This window comes from Pongo pygmaeus, chromosome 16 (assembly GCF_028885625.2).
Source record: "Pongo pygmaeus isolate AG05252 chromosome 16, NHGRI_mPonPyg2-v2.0_pri, whole genome shotgun sequence".
NCBI classification, from domain to species: Eukaryota; Metazoa; Chordata; class Mammalia; order Primates; family Hominidae; genus Pongo; species Pongo pygmaeus.
In genome coordinates, this window is record NC_072389.2 from 58,958,928 (window position 1) to 58,983,111 (window position 24,184).

Here is a 24,184-nt window from a genome sequence, read left to right on the forward strand (position 1 = left end):
GTATAATGGATCAAACATTTTCTACTGCTTTAAGAATGAGTTATTATGAAGTCAATGTCTTTAAAAAGAACAATCATCATTCTCAGGGGTCTGTAAACTATAGATGCAGGCCCAGTCCAGCCTGCTGCCTGTTGTTGTAAGCAAAGTTTTATTGGAACACAGCCTCAACCTCTCCTTTATGTAGTGTCTATGGCTTCACTTATGCTACAATAGGAGAGTTCAGTAGTTGTAACAAAGATCATATGGACCACAAAGCAGAAAACATTTACTATCCAGCCCTCTACAGAAAAAAGTGTTTCTGATCCATATTAAGATATTTTTTAAAAGTATTATTTTTAAGCAAACAAGGTTTCATTGTCCCACACAAAAAAGTGCAATTACTTAATATGGCATATTTCCCAACATAGTTTGTACACTTAACAGAAGACCTTCAATAGAAAGTTACATTAATAACACATAAGAAATTCATTACACAAATTATCTGCTATGTAAATCCACTACTGTGAAAAGAGTAGTACTCAGAATTATTTTAAATTCAATTCTTAAAAGAATAATTAGCTCAGAGCTAAGATTTATTTCTGGTATGTAATTTAGGGAAAATAAAATCAGTAATACATTATTACGCCTATTGTGTCTCACAGCAATGAGGGCGACCAAGCCGCCCAGAGTCGTCAGTGCCAAATACACTGTGGGAGCTCAAATATTAATCAAAATGACATCTGCAGTATTTTCCTTTCCTAATCAGGCCTAAACATCATGGGACATCCGGCAAATCAATAAGCAAAACTAGATGCCCTCATCACTCCTAACCTGGCAGCACCACATTTTTAGCCAGAGGACGAGGGCCCTCAGTGTCACATAAACATTTCTTTACCTTAGTTGTTTGCCACTCCCAAGAGTGTGTCCACCTATGACCCCAAAATTTACCCTGTCATCCATCTCACTATGCCACCTATCACAGAAAGAAACACCCCTTATCAGTTCAACATAAAATAGGCACAGTGGTACATGACTCTAGAATATGCTTACGTATTCTGCCAAAGAGACTCGTAAGTAAAGTGAGAATAGGCTCTTATAAAGTATTTGTGAAAAATGGAAGAGGCCTCACAACCTTTCCTCTATAACCAAGGAAGGGTGGCACAGGGACTTATGCTATACCCCATACTTCCCAAGCTCCCACCAAGGCAGACTTTTGGCAAGTTGAGAATTAATTACTTTTGGCTTCAAGCCCCTTTTCCTGCCTTTTCTTTCTAGGCCCCTTTCCTCAAAACTCTTATCCCACTAATACCTCCTATTTTCTCTCTGTGGACTCTGGAGTTGCTCTAGTGCTGAAAGATCTGATAAATACCTTTATGTCAATTTATTCCTCCTTCACGTAGTTAGAGGAGGCAGAGCGCTGGAGAAATGAAAGTAGGAATAGGTCTGTTCACACATGGAACTAAGTGTGAACCCTATGGAGAGAAGAGCAAAACTAAAAGGCCAAGGCCCAGGAAAAATTGACTGGAGTAGGAAATACACAGACCTTCATCTGAGGAGGTGAAATATGCCCTGTGAACTCCAAAACCCTAGGGAAGACTTGAAGCAGAAAGCTAAGGACCTGCTTACAGTTGGGCATCCAGGATCTGAGAGCCATAACTGGCCAATGTTAAGGTGAATTAATTCATACTTAATCTACTGAAGTAAGAGCACTTGGATTAATTAGTTCACTCATTCATTTATTGTTCATGTGCCAGGCACATCCATGAGCAAGTATATTCCATACCTTCAAATAGCTCTTTTCAGCCTTTTTTGGCTTTAGTTGGTATTTTTCCCCTAGCTTTATGAAAATATAAACGGAAACACTTCCTGATCTCAGACCATTCAACCTTTATAAGTAAAGAATAAAACAGAAATCAAGTAGAGTAAACATGATGGAAGCATCTTAGCCAGCTGAAATCTGGCTTGGAAAAGAAAACATAATTCACTAAATTGTAACCAAAATTAAAATTGCAGAGATTAAAGGCAAAACACAACAAAGGCAATACCAGACACAAGAATAAAGGAACAACATAAACTTATTCAAAAGGAATGAATGTGATATAGAAAGTTGGGCCACCAGCCACCTTCACAGGGTGTTGTGAGGCTCCAATGAGGTGGTCAGTGGGATTGTGTCTAAAGAAGTGAAGAGGCACGTCACAAATGTGAAGCTCTGGATAGAATCATTAATACAATCATCACCAATTACAAGTTCATCTTAAGATGAGTTGAGATTGTTTTTAAACTATTAATATAGATAACCAAAAGATGAACAACTTATATTCTATAGGTTACTTTGGCACTAAACCTATGCATACTGTTTGATATGGAGTTTTCTAAAACAAACTTTTTATAGAAAATAGTATAGATAACCAACTATAGGAGATTCCTCAGTTAAAGCCTAGTATGTCCATAATGACAACTCTATAGATTGTTGTCCATGTGACAACCCACTCCGTCCTTTCCTACCCTTCTGTGTCTTTCCTTTTTTGTGCACAGGGAGGCTGATGCCTAGAACTGAATGGCCTTCCCCTCTCACTTTCAGTGGATTAAATTAATGGAGGTGACTGCAGAAGAAGAATTTCTTCCAACCCTCCCCTCTCTATGTGAGTCCTCCATCTCTGGCAGGAGCTGCTCCTTTTCTATGACTTCATGGGGTGACCACTCCTCCTGAGCTTCAACTCTCACTGGGTTCCAACAACAATGTTTTCTCCTCTTTTTGTTTCAGTCCTAGAGGTGGCCAGAGCTTCCTGATGCTGCCGGTGCCTGGGTGCTGGAGGCCCTCAACATCCATTCCTTGTCTGGTCCCTAATCCCTGCCCACACCTCTATAAATAGTCCTTTCATTGAAGTCTCTTCATTTGACCCATCTGGGTTAACTTCAGTTTCCTGCCAGGACTGTGACTGAAATACAATATAGACTAAAATACAGTAAATATCTATTTATTGACATAGAAAAATGTCTGACAGAAAGTAGATCAAAATATTAATAGCACTTTTTTTTTTTTTTTTTTGAGACAGAGTCTCGCTCTGTCGGCCAGGCTGGAGTGCAGTGGCGTGATCTCGGCTCACTACAAGCTCTGCCTCCCGCCATTCTCCTGCCTCAGCCCCCTGAGTAGCTGGGACTACAGGCGCCCACCACCATGCCCGGCTAATTTTTTTGTATTTTTAGTAGATAATAGCCCTTATTAAGTAGTAGGATAGGATTATTTGTTTTTCTTTATATTCATTTTTCAAACATTCTTCAACATTTGGTTATGTATTTGAGGGAGTATAAAAAAGAAATAACAAAATTAAAATACAGAATGGGAATAAATATAATCTCAAGAAGTACTAACAGTTTGGCTTTGCTTTACTTCCCACTCTGCCAAAGAAATACATAAATAAAAAGTTATATAGCCTAAGGGTATCCCAACGGGAAAAGGGGACCATAAACACTCGTGAGTGCCCAGATATTTATTTATTCTTGCTGGATTCTATCACCCATGAAAAATATGTTTAGTTACCAAGTGTTCACAATTGAAAATGCAATTGGGCACATTAATAAACATATGTGATTTACAGGCTTATATTTTACAAGCAGAAATCAAAACTTTGCTGCATTCGTTGATAATAACAATAGTCAACTATTACTAAGGGCTAACCCCTGCAGGTACTGTTTATAAGCATTGTAGGTATTAGCTTATTTAATCCTGACAGGAAGGCAGTATTATTACCCCATTTCATAGATGAGGAGATTGACAAGCAAAGAAGCAATGTAATATGATCCGATGTCCTATTAACAGGCTCTGGAGGCAAGCCCAGGCTTTAGGGCCTATTTTATCTATTATAATTAACTGTTGCTCAAATCAAGAATTCTAAAACTCTCCTAATTTTGTGTATATTGTGCGAAGAACAAGCAAGACCCTCAAACTGGTTCACCACTTATTAGTTGTACAGTCTTGTACAATTATGTATCACATCTGCAAATTCCTCATCAATAAAATGGTGAATAATACTTCTCTGACCTACCTCAGAAGTTGTGAGAATCTGATGGGAAAATGAGCAGGAAAGCCCATCAAAGCTATAAAACAATTTACAAATGTAAGGCAGTATTAGGTTGTACCATCTAAACACTAGTATATTAGTCATCATCACTTACACATGACAGTCAAATGCAAAGAAAATAGCAATTATTTTGGTGAAGTATGGCTCTAAACTATAATATTATAAACTATCCAGTCTGTTAATAACACCCAACATAAAACCACCACTGATTAATCAATAAAAATCATGCTATAGTTTCAGTGAAATGTACTCTCAAACGAACTCCCCTGACTCACGTTCATTAATTACCTCACCTTATTTGATATGTTCCAGCATTTTCTGGAATGTATTACTCTTAATCTTTAGTTATGTAGTAATTTTTTTTAATTTTAAAAAGTTTGAACTCTACATTCTCTATGATATGATATCAAAAGTTCAATTGAGCCACTCAGTTTTCAGTTTCCCTGACTCAACTTTTTGGAGTTTTATAATTAATTATATTCCATTATTACTGATCATCAATTAGCTCAAAATGTTGCTGAGATGGTGAGCATGCTGAAGAAAGCAGAATTTAATGTAATTTGAGACCAGTAGGACACTAAATTTCTCTCTTGTTAATAATTAAAGTAGATAACTTATGTTTTTATTTATAGCTTCCAGAAATATCCGGCTCATTCCTGTGCACTGCCCTGTCAGCTAATCATCAGTTGGTCAGGATCTGACTTAGGCCGTTGTGTTTTATTTTGCACACATGCCTTTAACTGAAGCCATTAAATGCAGCCCAAACAAAGGTTAAAGCAAGTGAGGTCATCACCGTGTCTTCTCTGAAACTTTCCATCTGGTCAAATGCTTGTACATCATAAATATATAAAGAATGAAAGGGATAAAATTTCAATTTACCTGTTTCAATTTCCCAGATATAGACTGAGTCATCTGCACATCCAACAATTAAAAAATTCTCAACCGGGTGCCATTTTATCATCCTCACAGGAAAAAGGTGCTTCCGGGCACGCAGGAGGCAACTCCTTCCCTCAAGGTGAAGGAGAGCTACGGAATGGTCACTGCACACACAGCAAATTATCTGCGCACCTCTTAGCTGTGAAAATACAACGTGTTTATGTAAGTAAATAGTCAAATGCTTTCTCTATGAGTAAGTCAGATTTTTTCTCCCAGTAACATAAAAAAGTTTTGTTAAAGCCCCATTTACCAAAAGGATATTTCTGCTTTCTACAGCGCCTTTCCATGTAACCCTCTACAGAGGAGCTTTAAACACAGAGTAGAGTCTAAGCTCAACAGCTTCTCAGGAAGGTCAAAACATGAATCCAGGACAGATCTACTTATAAGATAAATGAAGGACTTGACCATCACTCAGCAAATTCAGGCAGCGAGGCAGACATCGGAAATAATGCAGAATAAAATAAATCCCAGAACTAATTTGTTGCCACAAAAAGAAGCTATTTGTAGACACAAGCTTAGGCCCAAGGGTATCATGAGCTGATATTTTCCACTTAAAGCCTCAAAATGTGATTTGGTGCTGTTCCCAGAACTATGCAGATTCTAATCCAAACAGGAAACTCAGTGTAGACACAATCTAAAAGAGGTAAGCATTAGATAGCTCCAACTGAATGTACAGCCTCAAAGACATAAGGACCAAAAATAGGTTCCCAGGACAACAATCCTTAAGACACTTTTTAAAAAGTCAGCATGTGGTTACCTTGAACAGGTTAGGACAATTACTCTCCAAGGTGGATTCTAATGATCTAGCCAGAATTTTGGCTGTTTTGTTTAAAGCATCAGTTTGGAGACCTTGAGACACCCATTACTCATCATTAACCTCTCTGGAGGCAGGGATGCAGGGAGGATTGGGGTACATGTTTTCTTTCCTAATTCTTTATTAAATGCACTCCAGAAATTGTAAGGAAAAAAAAATCACAAAATGGCAGGTCTGATAGATCTGGAGCCTAGACTCGCAGAATGGATCATATGTCATTTTTCCCTAACCATTCTATCTCTTGGAGAACCTGCCCATCCCACGACTTCTAGAACAGGCAGCCCAACGTGCTCCAGGAAACTTACATACATACACACACATACCATGTGAACACAAATCTTATGGTTAGGAATAGACTATGAAGAAATAATGTTTATAAGCCAATTAATTGACTTAAAAAATCATTTTACCTGTGTTACCATGTCCTTTTAATACAGAGGAAACTCAAAAGTTGGTTGTTCATGTCGTTTTTTTTTAAAAGTCAACTTTACAAAAGCTGAATTTAAGTTGACATTTCATGAGAAAATTCTACCTAAAGCGATTTCATTTTGCCCATAACAAGGTAGATGCTGACAAACTTATTAAAGCTCATTCTCTGTTAAATAAATGAATAAGCAAATAAAAACCCATTTAAGAAGAAAACATGCTGGGCTCAATAGCTGACGCCTGTAATCCCAGCACTTTGGGAGGCAGAGGTGGGAAGATTCCTTGCACCCAGGAGTTGGAGACCAGCCTGGGCAACAAAGCAAGATCCTGTCTTTACAAAAACAAAAATAAAAAACAGTAGCTGGACTACATGCCTGTAGGCCCAGCTACTTGGGAGGCTGAGGCAGGAGGATCTCTGGAGCCCAGGAGGTTGAGGCTGCAGTGAGCCATGATCATGCCACTGTACTCCAGCCTGGGTGACAAAGTGAGACCCTGTCTCTCTCTCACACACACACACACACACACACACACACACACACAAAAGAAGACAAATGTAACTATCAATATTATTATAAAAAGAAATTCTTGACAAGGTCTTGCTTTGTTGCCCAGGCTGGAATGCAGTAGCATGATCTCGGCTCACTGCAAAATGGAAGTTATTGAAGGCAAAAGTTAATTTCTAATTTATGGATTCCTTATTGTTTGACTGTTTTTGCCTTAAGTATCTACTTTTTTTAAAAAAAAAGATAACTCTATTAAAAGCAAAGATATAGAACGAGAGGAAAAAAATAGATGTACTTGAAAAGAAAGAATTAAGTGGCTGTTGTAAAGCTAAGCATTGACTAAATCTTTGCTTTAGAGCCAAATTATCTGTATAATGTAAGTTATAATAATACCACAATTCATATAGAAAGATTAGAAATAAATATATATAAATCATACAGTTGTATTATAAGTACATAGAACTCATATTTTTCTTTTCTTTGGGAATATGGGTCATTTTTACTTGTCTTATTAAGTATTCTATAATTTATATAATTTTCAAATTTAGGTGTTATATTTTACTCTTCGTCTTACTTTAAACTTCTCTGGTGACATCAAAAGACTTGTTACTGGACCAGCTTCCAAAAAGAATTTATGCAAAATTTCTTCAGTAAAGATATCCCACAAGATGACACATGAGTCTAGGTCCCCAGACAACATCCAACTTTGGTCTAATTTCGAAGAGAGACCATGTGGGTAAAGTAATGAAGTGACACTTTGGTGGTGGCCTTTAAGAACTTTGTGAGGGGAAGAATCTGAAAAACAATGAAACACCAAATAATACAGATGTTATTTTTGTTCAGAAAATCGTCCCAAGATTCTCTTTTATAAAATTTTAACATAAGGAAATTACATATAATTAAAGCATGCACTTGGCTAAGAAAACTAGTGAACACCCTTAGATCATCTTGAAAAGCAAGTGCCTCACCAGAAGCCAGAGCATGCTTTTGATGAAGCACTACAGTTAGTTGTTCAAATTCTATTAATTCTAGGCCAGGCATGGTGGCTCATGCCTGTAATATCAGCACTTTGGGAGGCCGGGATGGGCAGATCGCTTGAGGTCAGGGGTTCAAGACCAGCCTGGTCAACATGGTGAAACCCCATCTCTACTAAAAATACAAAAATTAGCTAGGTGTGGTGGCTCGCACCTATAGTCCCAGCTACTCAGGAGTCTGAGGCAGGAGAATCACTTGAACCTGGAAGGTGGAGGGTGCAGTGAGTCGAGATCATGCTACTGCACTCCAGCCTGGGCAACAGAGCAAGACTGTCTAAAAAAAAAAAAAAAGAAAAACACAGTCTATTAATTCTTAAGGACATTAGTAAGTTACCAATTCCAGTGTCATGGAATAGTAAACACTGTTCTAAAAGAGTGAATACTTCATACATTTACCTCCACAAAAATAAATTCAGAATTTTTTTTTTTTTTTTTTTTTTTTTTGAGTCAGGGTCTCACTCTGTTGACCAGGCTAGAATACAGTGGTACAATCATGGCACCATAAGACAAAACTTCTATTCCTCAAACTCCCTGGGCTCGGGTGATCCTTCCACCTCAGCCTCCCTAGTAGCTGGGTCCACAGGTGAGCGCCACCATGCCCAGCTAATTTTTGTATTTTTTGCAGGGACAGGGTGTCACCATGATGCTCACACTGGTCTCAAACTCCTGGGCTCAAGGGATCCACTCGCCTCAGCCCTCCAAAGTGCTGGGATTACAGGCGGTAGCCACGGCGCCCAGCCCATCATTCTTTAAATTAGAATGACTAAGTCTAGTATACAAGAAAATAAAAGTTTCAGGAAATATTTTTGCTTTGAAAGATGTTAGAGATGACCTAATTCTACCTCTTGGCTTTACAGATAAAGCATCTGAGGCTCAGAGAGGTTAAGCGACTTGCATCCAAGTGTGAAAAAGCAAAGCAAAATGTTTAAGAATACAGCATTGCTGTTAAATTAATCTGCCTTTTTTCCCTGGGTCTATCACTTACTAGATATGTCACCATAGCTAGTTGCCTTTTCCCTGTTAACCACAGATGTTACATCTGAAAATTTAGGATAATAATAGTCCTTACTTCAGACAAGACTGTTGTGTGGAATAAATAAGATAACGTCTATAATTTTGTAGCACTCTGCTTGGCACTTGGTAGGCATATGGGCATTTCAAATCACAGCTGTCTGAGAGCACAGGACTACTGACACACTACTGTGCGAGGGGGTTACTCTTCCCACTAACCACACTGCTTCTTCCTTCATCATTAGCTAAACTTCCCCAAATTGGAAAGAACCATAAACCACAAACTCTCTTTATTCAAATTGAAAATAAACCCCAAAGAATTGTTATTATACTTCAGAATCTTCTATTCCATCAGGCACATCCTCACTTTGTATCTCCTAACCCACCAGGATGAATGTTCATTGAGCTGCTACAAGTCAAATATGGCTTTTTCTTGCTTTCTGGATATTAGGACAAATCAGCCTAGATAAAAACTGCTAGGTCTTCGCTTTTTCACTAACTTTTAACAGCAGCCATTTAGCTGTATACCAGTACATTACCTCTCTTTGGTTCATTGCCATTTACTCCTCCACTTCAGTCAATCACTGAAGTACAAGTCAGTAACATTTAGTAAGTGGCCAAAGATATATACTCACATATCTGTACAGATATACTCACATATATGTACAATAATAATCAATTCTGCTTTGTCCATAGTAGCTAAAAACTAGAAAACCTACACACCAATTAATAGGCAATTAAATTAAAGTTCAATTATTACTAATTATTTAAAGTCAGCTCATAAAGAATGAACTCCAAAATATTTTATTTAGATTTGTTTAAGGACATTTGAGTAAAGCGTGTAGAATAAACTTTTACTTGTGCAATATAATTAAAAGACTGTATGTTGTTATGCCGATATGTGCTTGTATACACATAGAAAATTTCAAGAAGAGTATAAATAAACTATTATTAGCAGTTGCCTTTGGAGAAAGGAATAGGAAGATCAAGTAAGGAGAAAAACTCATTTCTTATTGTATAACCTTCTGCTTGAGTTTTGTTTTTTTTTTTTTGAGATGGAGTGGAGTCTTGCCCTGTCACCCAGGCTGGAGTGCAATGGCGCGATCTCGGCTCACTGCAAGCTCCACCTCCCTGGTTCACGCCATTCTCCTGCCTCAGCCTCCCGAGTAGCTGTGACTACAGGCACCAGCCACCACGCCCAGCTATTTTTTTTTTTTTTGTATTTTTAGTAGAAACGGGGTGTCACCGTGTTAACCAGGATGGTCTCGATCTCCTGACCTCGTGATCTGCCCACCTTGGCTTCCCAAAGTGCTAGGATTACAGGGAGTTAAAAAAAAAAAAAAAAAACCCTATATGTATGTTTTACTTTAACATTAAAATATGTACATATTTATCAGCAAATGCCAGCGAATTCTTTAGGCCTCTAAATCTTCCTTAGTGCAGTTTGTTGAAATTGCAGCTTTAGATAAATCAAATAAATAGGGTCAAATAAAATTCAAGGACCTTTTACTAAAGAACCACCTTCTAGAAGTCTTGCTTTGGCAGCATTCAAAGCCTGGGTAATGATAATTGTCCCGTCTTCACAGCCACATATTAGTTTATCAAGACTTGGAATATACTCTGATGAAGTGACTACAGCAGTTCCTGCCCCATCTTTAAGCCCGGAGAAATAGTCAATAATAGTTTGTGACACAGTATCATGCTTATCGAAATTATCTTGAAGAGTCCAGGTGGCAGTTACTGGTATCTCTAAAAAGAAAACAGACATAAAAAGAAAATTTGGTTTATCAGTGCATCATAGTCATGGAAAATATCAAGGCACCCTCCCTTCAAAAATACGAATACAGTGTTACAGTCTATCCCAGATTCATATTGCCAGCATTCATCTCTTGTGAAGTTCAATTGATGTTAACATGAATTATATTGGTTATATTAGTATATAAGATCCATAACCTTTGTGTGTGTGTGTTTTTAATTTTTTAATTTTTTTTTTTTTTAGACCGAGTCTCACTGTGTCACCCAGGCTGGAGTGCAGTGGCGTGATCTCGGCTCACTGCAACCTCCACCTCCTGGATTTAAGCAATTCACCTGCCTCAACCTCCTGAGTAGCTGGGATTACAGGCGCATGCTGCCATGCCTGGCTAATTTTTTGTATTTTAGTAGAGACGGGGTTTCACCGTGTTGCCCAGGCTAGTCTCGAAGTCCTTCGCTCAGGCAATCCACCCACCTCAGCTTCCCAAAGTGCTAGGATTATAGGCATGAGCCACTGTGCCTGGCCTAAGCTTTGTGTTTATACCTGCTTTCATGTTGTCATTTAATATGTAGTAGTACACAATAAATTTTTCTTGTTTGTGGTCCCATGTTGCTCAACTTAGAAGAACAATGAGCTAATTACAAATTTGTTCTCAGAAGACATGTTACTAGAAAAGGAAACTGACTTACCTCTAGGAGAACCATCAAACTTGGATACAGGAACATCAGGGATGTGCCACAAAGTAATTCTTCCTGAGACTTCTCCAGAGAAAAGTACCTTGTAAAAAGGCTCTTTCCTTTCATTCATGTAGCCCATAACAAAGGGACGGCTCTGTTCCAAAACAAAAAGTGAGCTTTTATGTAGGAAATATTCTAACTATAGAGAGATGGCCACTGTTTTTAAATGGAGAAACAAGACTTAATAACTGAAGTAAATCTTTTCAATTTATTTCCCACTGTTTCAACATTTTCAAGTAAATTAAATGAAATAATCTGTGATCTAGGACTAAAGAGGCTTTATAAAACAATCAAAGTCATAGACCTCAGAAAGTCAATAAAAGTATCTAACATTTACTGACCATGTTATATGTGTGTGTGTGTGTGTATGGCTATGTGTACACATTACTGCAAAGGGCTTTCTACATATTCAGTTAAATAATCCTCACAATAACCCTATAAAATTGGTACTATCATTGTTTTCATTTTACAGACAAGAAAACTTGGAATGAAGAGATTGATTTGTCTAAGGCGATTAGAGGAAGCAATGGGCTTTGAGTCCAGTCATTCTGATTCAGCAACCCATGTCTTGATGCTAAAGATGTCCACTAAGAAGACTTAATTTCTTTACAGTTCCTTTATAATTCTAATTGTCAGTTAAAACAGCAACAACTAATATTTATATAGTAATTTTATGTTATTAATATGTTTTCTACTTTTTGTTGACTATTTTCAGATTGAACATACTTGATTTCTGATTTCTCAAGTGGCCACAAAGGAAAATGATTCCATAATTTATAATTGTGTGTATATACATATATAATGTTATACATTATATAAATTATGTATAATATTGTACATTGTATCTAAATTATATATAACTTATGATCTTGCTGAAGCAGAATATGAATATCGGGCACCAGCGCTCTTAAAGCTATGCCTTCACTCATGAATGCATTTAGAGCATCCCTGGTCCTTCTCAGGGCAGTATAGCTGTTCTTCGGGCAGGTTTGTACATAGAGATTATGCATAAGGGATCAAAATCATTTAAGCGATTACAAAAACAAAACCCAAACTCTCTTTGGTGCAGAAATAAAAGTCATCCTAAAAAGAAAGCCAATTGCTGGTGCTAGAATTAAAGAAGTCCAGTAAAGTGATGCTTCCTAGTCAGAAAATACATGCTTTAAGGTCTGGATTTAGATACATTAGTGAAAAATTCTATTCATTAGTGATTATTAAAGGCCAAGATATTGCTACATTTAATCTTCACAACAAAGCTATGTAGTAAGTAAACATTGCTATTATCCTGATATGAAAATAGGGAAACTATCACAGAAAATAAGAAACCAATCCAAGGTCATCCAACCAAGACGTGTAATTAATTCCCTATAGTCCCAAGAAATAAGAGCATCACAGAAAATGGTTCCAATAAAGTCAGTTTCTAAATAAATTTTTTTTTTTTGAGACGGAGTCTCGCTCTGTTGCCCAGGCTGGAGTGCAGTGGCACGATCTTGGCTCACTGCAAGCTGCGCCTCCAGGGTTCACACCATTCTCCTGCCTCAGCCTCCCGACTAGCTGGGACTACAGGCGCCCGCCACCATGCCCAGCTAATTTTTTGTATTTTTAGTAGCGACGGGGTTTCACCGTGTTAGCCAGGATGGTCTCAATCTCCTGACCTCCTGATCCACCCACCTCGGCCTCCCAAAGTGCTGGGATTACAGGCATGAGCCACTGTGCCTGGCCAATAAATTTTTTTAAGACTCAGAGGGCACTTTGGTGTCTTACAGCCATGATTTTTATAGCTATTTGAAATGGTGTTGATAACATTTGGTTATATTGGCTACTCAAACTCTCCCACCCTTGTATGCACTTAGAACTGATTGTTCCAACTCCCTGGTTATTCTGATTTGAAAAGGAAGCTCCAAGAGGCTGCTAGGTTACTCAAATTGGTGGCAGCACAACTCTTCCCAGCTGGTGCTTTGCCTCAGCTGAAGTTCCCTGTTGCTCTCATCCCCTCTGCCTTCACCTTCCACATTGCTGCTTTTCACTTGCTCACACTCACCGCTTGATCCCTCGCTCCTCCTCCTCCCAAACAGTTCCCTCTAGTTCTGCTATTCACCTGAAAACCTCTTCACAGTCCCTTACCATGTGAATTCCGATTTTTCATCACTGTGTCCATCATGAGAGTCTCCACCACCCAGGAGGTAATAAAACATAGCCATTAGCACTGAAATCCCTGGGGCTAACTGCCTGGATTTAAATCCTGGCTTTACCACATCCTAGCTCTATTGAAAGAGCAAGTTGGTTACTGTAGGCAATTTAGTGCACTTCACTGTCTCATTTTCCCTAACTGTAAAATAAGACTAATAAAAGCACCTGCTATATGGGATTGGTGTGAGGATTAATGAGTAGATAAAGATAAGGTGCACAGAATGGTCCCTGACATTTAGTCCCTATTCAATTAATTTTAACAATTCTGGTAATTCTTTTCTCAGAACAATTAAGAAACTCACTCCAAAACCCATTACTGGATTTGGGCTAAACCACTTGAGTTCAAATCCTGGGAATTCACCTCTCTGAACATCAGTTTCAACATGGGATCTTGGTGGCAACTAAAGTAAATGAGGTTGTTTGTATGTTTGACAATAATAAGGACCCAAATGAAGTTTTTGTCATCATCATCACCATCATTATCATCACCATCATTATCATCACCATTACTCTTAGTTCATGCACACACATTTTTTATTTGCAATCCTTAGGCTGTTTCTATCCCAGCTATTCCCACTTCAGCACAGCAGTCTTACTCTGTGGCTGAGACCCTGGGAAACCCAGTTCCTTATCTCAACAGCCAGGACCCCTGCACCACAGGCCTCAGCAATTACCAGCTGTGATTTGAAGCTAGGGAGATCCTCATGCAGCTGCTGGAAGGAAAGACGAATCCTCATTCTTACCACTGTAACTCCATCAGCAGATATGTACATGGGCATTACAAACAATAACTCTGAGAACCTGTTACTGTCAAACCTGGAGATTTAATTCTATGGTATCACTCCAAAAAATGAGTCCAGACAATACTACCTGCTTACAGAGCAGTCTTTTCTAAGCTCAATAAATGTATCAAATTCATCTCTTCATCCTACCACAATGCCTTCATTACTTGGTAACTGCAAGAGAGACTAAGGACTCTTACATTTAGTGAACACTGGTGATGTTTGAATAAGGGGAATAAAGTCTGACTTTATGCCCTGGATAAAAGGCAAGTAAGGACAGGAAGACCAGCTTTTTCCAGTTTCCAATTATTCTATTCATATTTCACTGGCTTCTAGGCATTTCTCGCTTTTAAGATACAGAAACATCTATGGTTGTTTAAACAAGAATTACTGGTAAAAGACCTATAAGTTTACGTCTTCACATTTTGATAAACAAAGCAAGGTAACTTCCCATGAGATTAGTTATTTTTTAATTGTTGTACTCTTTCCTCATGGTTATACATAACATTGAAATTTTCAGGAACAAGAAGCCCCTAAAGGGCACAACTGATCATTGGCTTTCAGGGCAAACTGTGCTTTGTAAAAATGCATTCAAAGCTAAGGAGGAAAGACCAGATCCTTTAAAAAATAACTAAATATGCTTTTCTGAGTAAGCCCCAATACTGTTTTTGTGATCAACAGCAAAACAGGAACCTATTGCTGCCCACAAATAATTTTAGAAATAGTCGTTGATGCATGCCGTAATTATAAAGTTTGCTTGTGTCCCAGTGGCACTTGAGGTTCTAATTTTTGGCTGACAGTTTCTTAATCAAGTTTTCACAACAAAACCTCACAGATATGTTAAAGGGACAGTCACTGAACTATAGGATTTCCAACAGTTATGCTGCCTAATTAAGCAAACCATCATTCTGTTAAAAGTAGCATGCTTCCTTTGTTGACACATCAATAATTCAAAACTCTTCCACTCTCCATGAAATACATGTATGGATAATTAACTGATGACAAAGTCCAAAGGCTCAGGGAAAAGAAACACTTTGGATAACACTACTGAAATAAAATAACTGCTTAAATTTTCAGGCTTCCTAGAGTGTCAAAGGTATGATTCAGTCAAGTAATAAGCTCACAATTATATTCTCAACTCTCTGCCAAAGCATAATTATATTTGTTTTAACAAGAAAATTTATTCGTAAGAATAGCTAAATACATCTGAAAATGATATCAATATATGATTAAACAAACAGAACATAAAACATTTCATAAAGTTTAAAAATTGGAGTAGATACATAAAAATGTTAACAATGTTTTGTCACATCATTTATCACAAGGGTCAGTGAAAAAATGTGTGGTGTGTGTGTATGTGCTTGTACATATACACACACACACACACAAATGCAGAGAGAGACAGAGAGAGAATGAGAAAGAAAGTAAATATAGCAAAATGTTGGCAATTGGTGAATCTAGGTAAAGCGTATATGAATAATTACTGCACTACTCTTGCAACTTTTCCAATTATTTGAAAATTTTCCAATCAAAACAGGTAAATACATACAACAAGGTAAAAAAAAAATCTCAGTGAATATTTACTGTGGTGAAATTAGGAATTTTAATTTCTCCTTTCTTTTCAACATTTATAATTTTCCTATAATAAATACATATTGTTTCATTATAAACTTAACATACAGACTTAAACATAGCAGATTTTTAAAGACAAAGTTTTCTCTTTGGTAGCCATTGACAATTAAACTTGATTTTCTCATTGACAACTTGATGGGATGCTTCAATTCAATTTTTTCAAGCCTGATTCTGTGACAGACAAAGCAACACTTATCCAAGAAACTGAGTGAAACAGCTTTGAGGCAGTCACTCTTTTCTTGCATTACCTTATTTTCCTGCACAGAAGTAGAGCACAATAAATGAGGATAAATGGTCTCTTTAAGCACTCTTCCATCAGCAGGGTATATGCTTTTTGAAAGCCCACTGCGTGGCAAAAATAAAAAGCAAAGTTTAGAACTTTGAGGTTCTTTATTCGTTTTTCCCCCCTCCCACTTTCAAAAGCCGGATGGTACCGTTCAAGTTTCTAAACTCTAGTTAGAAATTGTTGGGTTAATAATTACAAGTGACTTTTTGAAAACCCAGCACCAGCTGTACAAGTTATACATGGTTAATCTCATTCCTCCATCCCCTGCTGTTTTGTACAAAGGCTGAAGCCTACCAAGCCCAGAGTAAATCTTCTAGTGCCATAGTTGTTTTGTTCTGGTTTTTGATCATGGGCAGCATGCAGGGATTTTTCCATAATAAACCTCCCAAAGTTCATTTTCTACCTGAATGTTTTGTATGCCGCTCCCGTCTGAGCCCACCTGTTCAGCAGCTGATAGATGTAACTGTGACCGTCTTCTGTCCAGATGAGGATTCTGTGAGCAGCAATCACTTCTCCACCAGCAAAGAACTGCCCGTTTCTACTAACTTCAGTCAGCAGAAGGGAAAAATCACAATAATCATAAACCTAAAATATGAAGTTGATGCACATTATCAAAGGCTTAAATCTAGTCTGCCAATGAGATGAATATAAATTATGATAGTAATAATATAACAACATAGTAAGTGTTAATAACAGACCATACTGTACTCATATATTAAGATGATATTTTACCATCACTTATTGACTTATATTTATCTTAGGGTAGGTTTCAGGGGATAAAGTTCACCTGGTTATATCATTCCAGAGTGTGTACACTAAACACGGAAACCTCAAATCCCAAAATTTCTAAGTAATTTTATTCTTTCCATAATGAGTACTCCAAGTTTTACATTTGAAAATGTATTATGCACATAAAAAATGTATATCACGTAAATCTTTTGTTAGACCATATACTTTTAAATCTCTGTTCAAAAATACATTATCACCATACAAGTAAGACTGTATAGTTTTGTTAACTGAGCCAGTTACCTAAAACTTTAAAGAAAAATAAATGTTATGAAATGATGGCAACTTAGCTTTTCTTTCTTCTTGGACATGTCAGTGAACATATTCACAAGAAAATAATGTTTGTCCCTCTTAAAACAAATGTAGTGACAAAGTAGAAAAAGTAAAACATCTAAAAATATAATCAAACTATGTAGGTGAAAAGTATATTTTTAGTTCTGAAGTGTAGACACCAAATTTTGAAAATAATTTAGAGCTAAATATTCATTGTTATTATGGTTTGTTGTTAATAAAATTAGGATTTACTACTACATATATAATATCTTGGGATACAAAACTGTTGCATATACCATGATATTAAATATGTAGTAGTATATCCTAATTTTATTAATTAGAGAGTTAAAAACTGATATGTCAGGCCGTGCCCAGTGGCTCACGCCTGTAATCCCAGCACTTTGGGAGTCCAAGGCGGGCAGATCACGAGGTCAGGAGTTCGAGATCGGCCTGACCAATATAGTGAAACCCGGTCTCTCCTAAAAATACAAAAATTAGCCGGGCATGGTGGCATGTGCCTATAATCCCAGCTACTCAGGAGGCTGAGGCCGGAGAACTGCTTGAACCTGGGAGGCAGAGGTTGCAGTGAGCTGAGATCGTGCCACTGCACTCCAGCCTGGGCAACAGAGTGAGACTCTGTCCCCACCCCCCCCAAAAAAAAACTGTTATGTCAGTCATAAAAGACACATTATTCCATGTTCTGGTAATACTATTACAGAGAATTTGTATCATATTTAAATCATATTCTTATTTTTGTACAAAACAAAAAAAATTACACTTGTACATCACTGGTATTTATTATGTTATTTTATAATACCTTCCAACATTTAGAAAATACCACCAATAGAAGTCTCTCAGTATATGTGCAAAATCGAATTGTCTGGCAGTTCAAGGACTCAAGAAACTTGGATTCTTTTTCATAGACATCTTGCTTTTCCTTCAAAAGGAAAGAAAATCTTTTAGTACTAGTTCCAGGTAATTCATACACAGCCATGAGAAGACCTGCTTCCCATACATCTCAAGTAGATCACACCATTATAAAATGAAAAGTATTTGAGGTACCTTTTGAGTGTTTTGAACTAAGAAGTTACTTTGCAATAGAAGCTGTGTACCTGGGTGATGAAATAATCTGTACATCCAACCCCCACAACACTTAATTTACCTGTATAACAAACCTGCGTATGTACTCCCGAAAGTCTTAAAAAAAATTAAAGAAATATAGGATGTATTTCTTGAAAAAAAAAAAAAAGCTGTGATCAGGAAATCCACTTAGATTCAAGGGCTCATTACATGTAACCATTCGACAAACATTCTGTGGGGAACTACGGCTGGATGCTGAGAATGTCAAGATGAGAATAAGCTACAGACTGTTAGATATGGCAGAAAGGTCAAACAAAAAAATCTAAAATGATGACTAAAAAAACCTACAGTATTTTATTTTATTTCGTTTTATTTTATTTTATTTTATTTTTTCCTTGAGACAGAGTCTTGCTGTGTCACCAAGGATGGAGTGCAGTGGCAGGATCTCGGCTCACTGCAACCCCCGCCTCCCGGGTTCAAACGATTCTTCTGCCTCAGCCTCCTGAGTAGCTAGGATTACAGGTGCACTCCACCATTCCCTGCTAAATTTTCTTTTTTGTATTTTTAGTAGAGATGAGGTTTCACCATGTTGGACAGGCTAGTCTTGAACTCCTGACCTCTGGTGATCCGCCCGCCTTAGCCTTCCAAAGTGCTGGGATTACAGGCGTGAGCCACTGTGCGTGGCCTAGTATTTTGATTGCTTAAAAAAAAATGAACAAAGTGCCAACACACAGCACATAGAATAATACATTCTCAATAAGTTTGTGATAATGCTGGATGTGTATTTCTTGAGCTCAGCATACCATCACAATTCCTAGGCTTCCTCAACCAATAAATTCCTAAAAAGACCCCAGAACTCCTTGGGAAAGCCTAAATAATTTTGTCATCAACACACATAGTATGGCTGTTCTTTCGTCCATCATCTCAACTTGTAGCCTGATGCCAGTGAACAGGGTGAATATACCGGACTCCCCAGGGACATGCCCCTCAAGTTTTTAGGGTCATTTGCTTGCCACTGTTCACATATACTCAGAAAAAAGAGGGATTTCCTCTGTAAGGAACAGAGAGATGTTCTATTTTTTAAAAGATTAAAAATGTAATCTTTGTCACTCTGTAAGATTGTGTGTGTGTGTGTGTAAATGAAAACATTTGTATATACATGGAGAAAAGGTTGGAAGGATACAAGCCAAGTGTACCAATGCTCACCCCTGGGAAGATGGATGGGGGAAATATATGGATGTAGAATTTATACACTTCTATGTTATTTGAACTTTTGACAATAAGCATGTAATAGCCTTAAAATTTATAAATTTCAATGAATATGCTTGAAATTGTAAAGAAAAAAGAGTAGGATTCCCAAGCCAACCTGAATGCTGTTGATAGATGAGGAAAGATCCCATACTTTGAGCTCACCAGCTACTGATACCACCAAGAGAGAATCTTCTGTGAAAATAATAAAAGTCACATATAAGCTTACCATGGATATAATTGGGTAGGTAAAAATCATTTCATAGTCATTTAAGAATTATGCAGGGCTGTGTAGATGGAAAATTTTCAGCTTTGGAGTTACATTTTAACTAGAAAAAATAAACATTTTACATCGTGCTCCAAATCTGTTTTAAAATTTCAAAGTGATTCCTAGGTATAAGAAGAGCACCACTAGAAGCAGAACCACATTGCAAATCATCATAAAATGAAGTCTTCCTATTTCGGAAGTAAGTGAGGAGCCAGCTTCCACTTCCCTTTGCAGTCACTCATTACAGAAACTGAATTATCAATACTACATCTAGAAGATACAGCAGGGCAAAATTCCAGGAGTCCTGCTAATCCACAACAAAACCTGCTTGTCACTCTTAAAATGTAACAAGCAGAACTTGGTTATAAAAACACAGATTCTCCTCTTTCCCCCTCATCTTAACCTTTTGCTGACTTTCCAATGTTTTGAACTACTGGCATGGGTGTTCTTAGTTTTTCTTGATCAGGTGTATTACAGACATATCCTCATTAACAGGTAAACATAAAGAAACATTCTTTCTGAATTTCTGCCCAATAATTTGACAAATAATTCAAAAGTAGATATTTTTATATGCAATCTCTTTACTGTCAGATAATATCCAACTATTACCTTGAATTCTCATGGAGTGAACAATGCACATGCAGTTGATCCAGTCGGGAAACTGAGATGATCTAAAACTGTGAACAACAGCCAAAGTTTTGGCGTCAATTATAAGGACATCTTGATATTCTCCACAACAAAGAAGCCAGCCTTCTCCTGTCATCCGGAATGAGCAGTGGTAATACTATGTATATGGAAAGCAAAGCAAATATTTAATTATCACTACAAATTAACATAATTTGGCTACATTGAAGATTTCTCTAGACTTTAGTTTTAGCATATGATCAATTAAGGTATTGAACTGAATAGCAACTAAAATTTCTCTTAGTTCAGTTATTCCAAACTCCTATTGGCACTTTAGTCTCATTTGCATCTCATGATTTTTCTAGAGAAAGAGAGATCCCTTGGAAGAAGTAATTTTATTCTAAATTATGAAAAGCTCACAATTATATTATTTCTGGAGTGCAACTTGGAACTAAACAACAACAACAGGGCCAGGCATGGTGGTTCATGCCTATAATCCCAGTGCTTTGGGAGGCTATGGTGGGAAGACCACCTGAGGCCAGGAATTTGAGGTTGCCGTTAGCACCACTGCACTTCAGCCTGGGTGACAGAGCAAGACCCTATCTCTTAAAGAAAAAAAATTAATAGCAACAACAAAACCCAGGTTCCTTATCATAGCAACAGTGCTGTTATGTTAAAAAGAAATAAAGTGTTTGAAGGGCATTTGAGGATTACTATGCCAAATAAGTTTTGGAAATCTTTTATTAAAGATCAAGTAATGCATTCTACTTTTAACCAGCTCTCTCTGTGCCGCGTTTTATTTCCAGAAAAAATAGAAGAGAGTTTGTGAATGTTGCAATCACATCATCAACACTAAGAGTGTAAAATATTTTAAAACATGGTCCGCACCATTGGAATCATGCAACCACACTACATATGCTTGGAAACCATCTACTAAAAGCCAAGGTTTGCTTTAAAGATTGGGAAGTGATTATAAAAGTTATATATATAGAAATTAAGAACCTATCCACCAAAACATAGGGTTTAAAATTGGAAATGAGGGAGAAAAAAACTGTTTGTGCTTTATAAGACAGCACATCATTAAAACTGAATTTTTACACATGTGCAAGTATGTGTATGTTTTGTAGCACTAAGGCAATATATGGAAATTGTCTTTCAAATCTGTTAGAAAGATACAAAAATCAAAGAATCGGGGAAAATCTGCTTGAATAATACCTTTTGGGAAAGCAAAATGCCAAAATAGCAGATGATTACTGGTGATATTTGAACCTCATGACAAAATAAAAACTCAAGCAAAGAATATTCTCCAAAGATGTTTCTTTAGAAGTGTATTTGCAAATGCCCTAAACAAGTTGCAGAATCTAGAAATGCCCTGAAGGAAGTGAGCGTACTTACACAGATTGCAGTGTGCCTGTAAGGAAGTGTAGCCTTCTCCACGCACTGTCCATTGGTGACATTCCAAACACACATCTCCCTAGCAGAGATAACTTTGTATTATTCTCTGTCATTTCCACTCAATTGGCTGGAATAATTTTTGTGCCACCAAGTTTTTCTTTAGTGCTGCACTTAAGTGCAGCGTGATCATTTATGTGGCTTTTTGTTACAGATTACTGGGCAAGAAAATGTTGTGGTCATTAGCAGGGATGACATACTGTATCTGTTATCTTTTTGTTTGGGCAACTACACCCTGTTGCCAGCCTGCAAACCTTACTTTAGAGACAGCCCGGCCTACAACAAATTGTGGGGATACAGTTATCACAGCCTGTTAGTGACAGTACAACAATCTTTCAGTGGAAACTGTAACCTCTTGAAAATGCTTTATTTCTGTGAACTTAAACTACATATTCTGAAAATCACAATGCATCAAGGGCTGCATCTTCTGAGGCCAATGTATCATTTTTGTAAAAACAAACAGTGCCACCAAGAGGCTACATTTGGTCTATCATTGATAACAGTTTATCTCAGCTTCTCCTGATTTGAAATCCTACAAGCATCCTTGCCACTTAATATTTAGAAAAATATTATTATTTTGAAAAGTCTTACTTCGTTTACATATTACAAAGACATAGTTTTAAAATACAGTTACAAAGTACACCCAGCATAGGGTAGTTTATATGACGTCACAAAAATCAGAATGGCTGTTTCAGAATTGTTTGGTAATATTCTTCAGTCTTGGGAGTTTTAACACATAAGCAAAATTTTCCATGCAAGAAAAACAAAAGTTTTATAGGCCTTAAAGGAGACACTGCTATTATACTAAGAAACAAAATATATAGACTAATAATGTCAACAACTGTATGCATTTGGTGATTTGCAGGCTTTTTTGTTTTTCTAACCAAACATGGGAACTCAATCTTCTACATGAGTGGTTCTTAAAATGGGGCAATTTTGCTACCCCTTATTCCCCCTACATTCCAAGGACACTTGGTAATATTTGGAGATATTTTTGGTTGTTGAAACTAGGAACACACTACTGGCATCTAGTGGGGAGAGGCAAGGGATGCTGCCAAATATCCTACAATGCACAGAACAGTACCCCACAACAAAGAATTATCTGTTCCTAAATGCCATTAGTACTGACGTTGAGAAATAATATTCTAGAAATAGACACGAAATAGTCATAGTATTTTCCCTCTGTTTATATCCAACCTCATTCCAAAAAGATTTGAGGTAACCTGAAAAGACATATAATTCTATAAAATAGGAGGAAAAAATCTCTGTGTGTGTGTCTGTGTGTATGTACTAAAAAATAAGATTGGGAGGAAGGTAGATATTGAAATAATATATCTCAAAGGTAAACAAATTAATAATGCATCTATAAAATAAAGAAATAAATTGCAAAGGTAAAGTAATTGAACCTTAAGCAGTCAACATTATAAAATTTTAGTTCTTTAAGGGATTTGAGCTTATCAACAAGGTTTTTGACTCTAGCTATGCATCAACAACCACCTGATACTATTCCAAATATTATCTCCAGAGATTCTAATTCCATGACTCTGTGTTGGGATCCTGGCATGTGTGGTTTTGAAAAGCACCTGATCAGTTGACTTGCTTCTAGCCCATTTCTAAACCAGTAGCTCTAAATTCTAGCTATACATTAGACTTATTTGAGAACTTCTAAAAAATACTGATGGCTGACCATGCAGATATCAAATCAGGCCAATTAATTCACATTTTCCAGGATTGGAACCTGGACACCAGTAAAAGTTCCTTTAAAAATATTAATGTATTTAAACCATCTTGGATCCCATTGCTTTCCCTATTTGTTTGCTTATCATTTTATTTTCTATATTAAATCTGAAAATAAAATGAAAACATATCACAAAGCAAAAATTTGCTCTTTGCCTTCAATTTTGTTTAATAAAAGAAAGTAAATTTGTGGTGTATGAAATGGAACACTGACATCCTACCTGGAACCATATAAGTTACATACGTAAAAATAAGACATGAAATTGAACTATTAAAAAACATATTCTTTTCATTTTCTGAAGCTGTCACCTAAGTTTGTACATAGCTAAAATCACCTTCTATTATAAAAAAATTAAATTTAAGAATTTTTAAAACCTTAATAAATTTTAAAAACCTTAACAATTTTTAAAAGTTGTAAAAATCTTAAGAATTTTTAAAAGCTTAAAAATTCTTAAATTTTTGTTTCAATGAAAAGAAAACAACAGATGAAAGTGTCTACAACATATAACATTAGAAAATTATTATATTCTCACTACAAATTCCTTGAAAAG

General features: G+C 36.9%; 1 protein-coding gene across 3 annotated transcripts in view; it reads right to left on the minus strand.

Moving 5' to 3' along the window:
• The window catches only part of WDR72 (WD repeat domain 72), a 208,758-nt gene that overhangs the window by 170,409 nt on the left and 14,165 nt on the right, over positions 1 to 24,184 (minus strand). For 2 of the 3 annotated variants that reach the window (XM_054451877.1, XM_054451878.1), the window contains exons 3-12: positions 21,840 to 21,918; positions 20,430 to 20,604; positions 19,671 to 19,747; positions 18,042 to 18,161; positions 16,605 to 16,750; positions 16,128 to 16,224; positions 11,228 to 11,369; positions 10,289 to 10,534; positions 7,315 to 7,535; positions 4,941 to 5,136 (exon numbers count right to left, since the gene is read on the minus strand). In XM_054451877.1, coding sequence (XP_054307852.1) covers positions 4,941 to 5,136; positions 7,315 to 7,535; positions 10,289 to 10,534; positions 11,228 to 11,369; positions 16,128 to 16,224; positions 16,605 to 16,750; positions 18,042 to 18,161; positions 19,671 to 19,747; positions 20,430 to 20,604; positions 21,840 to 21,918 — 1,499 coding nt within the window. The remainder of the gene's footprint in view (positions 1 to 4,940; positions 5,137 to 7,314; positions 7,536 to 10,288; positions 10,535 to 11,227; positions 11,370 to 16,127; positions 16,225 to 16,604; positions 16,751 to 18,041; positions 18,162 to 19,670; positions 19,748 to 20,429; positions 20,605 to 21,839; positions 21,919 to 24,184) is intronic. The other variant, XM_054451876.2, reaches the window with a different exon arrangement.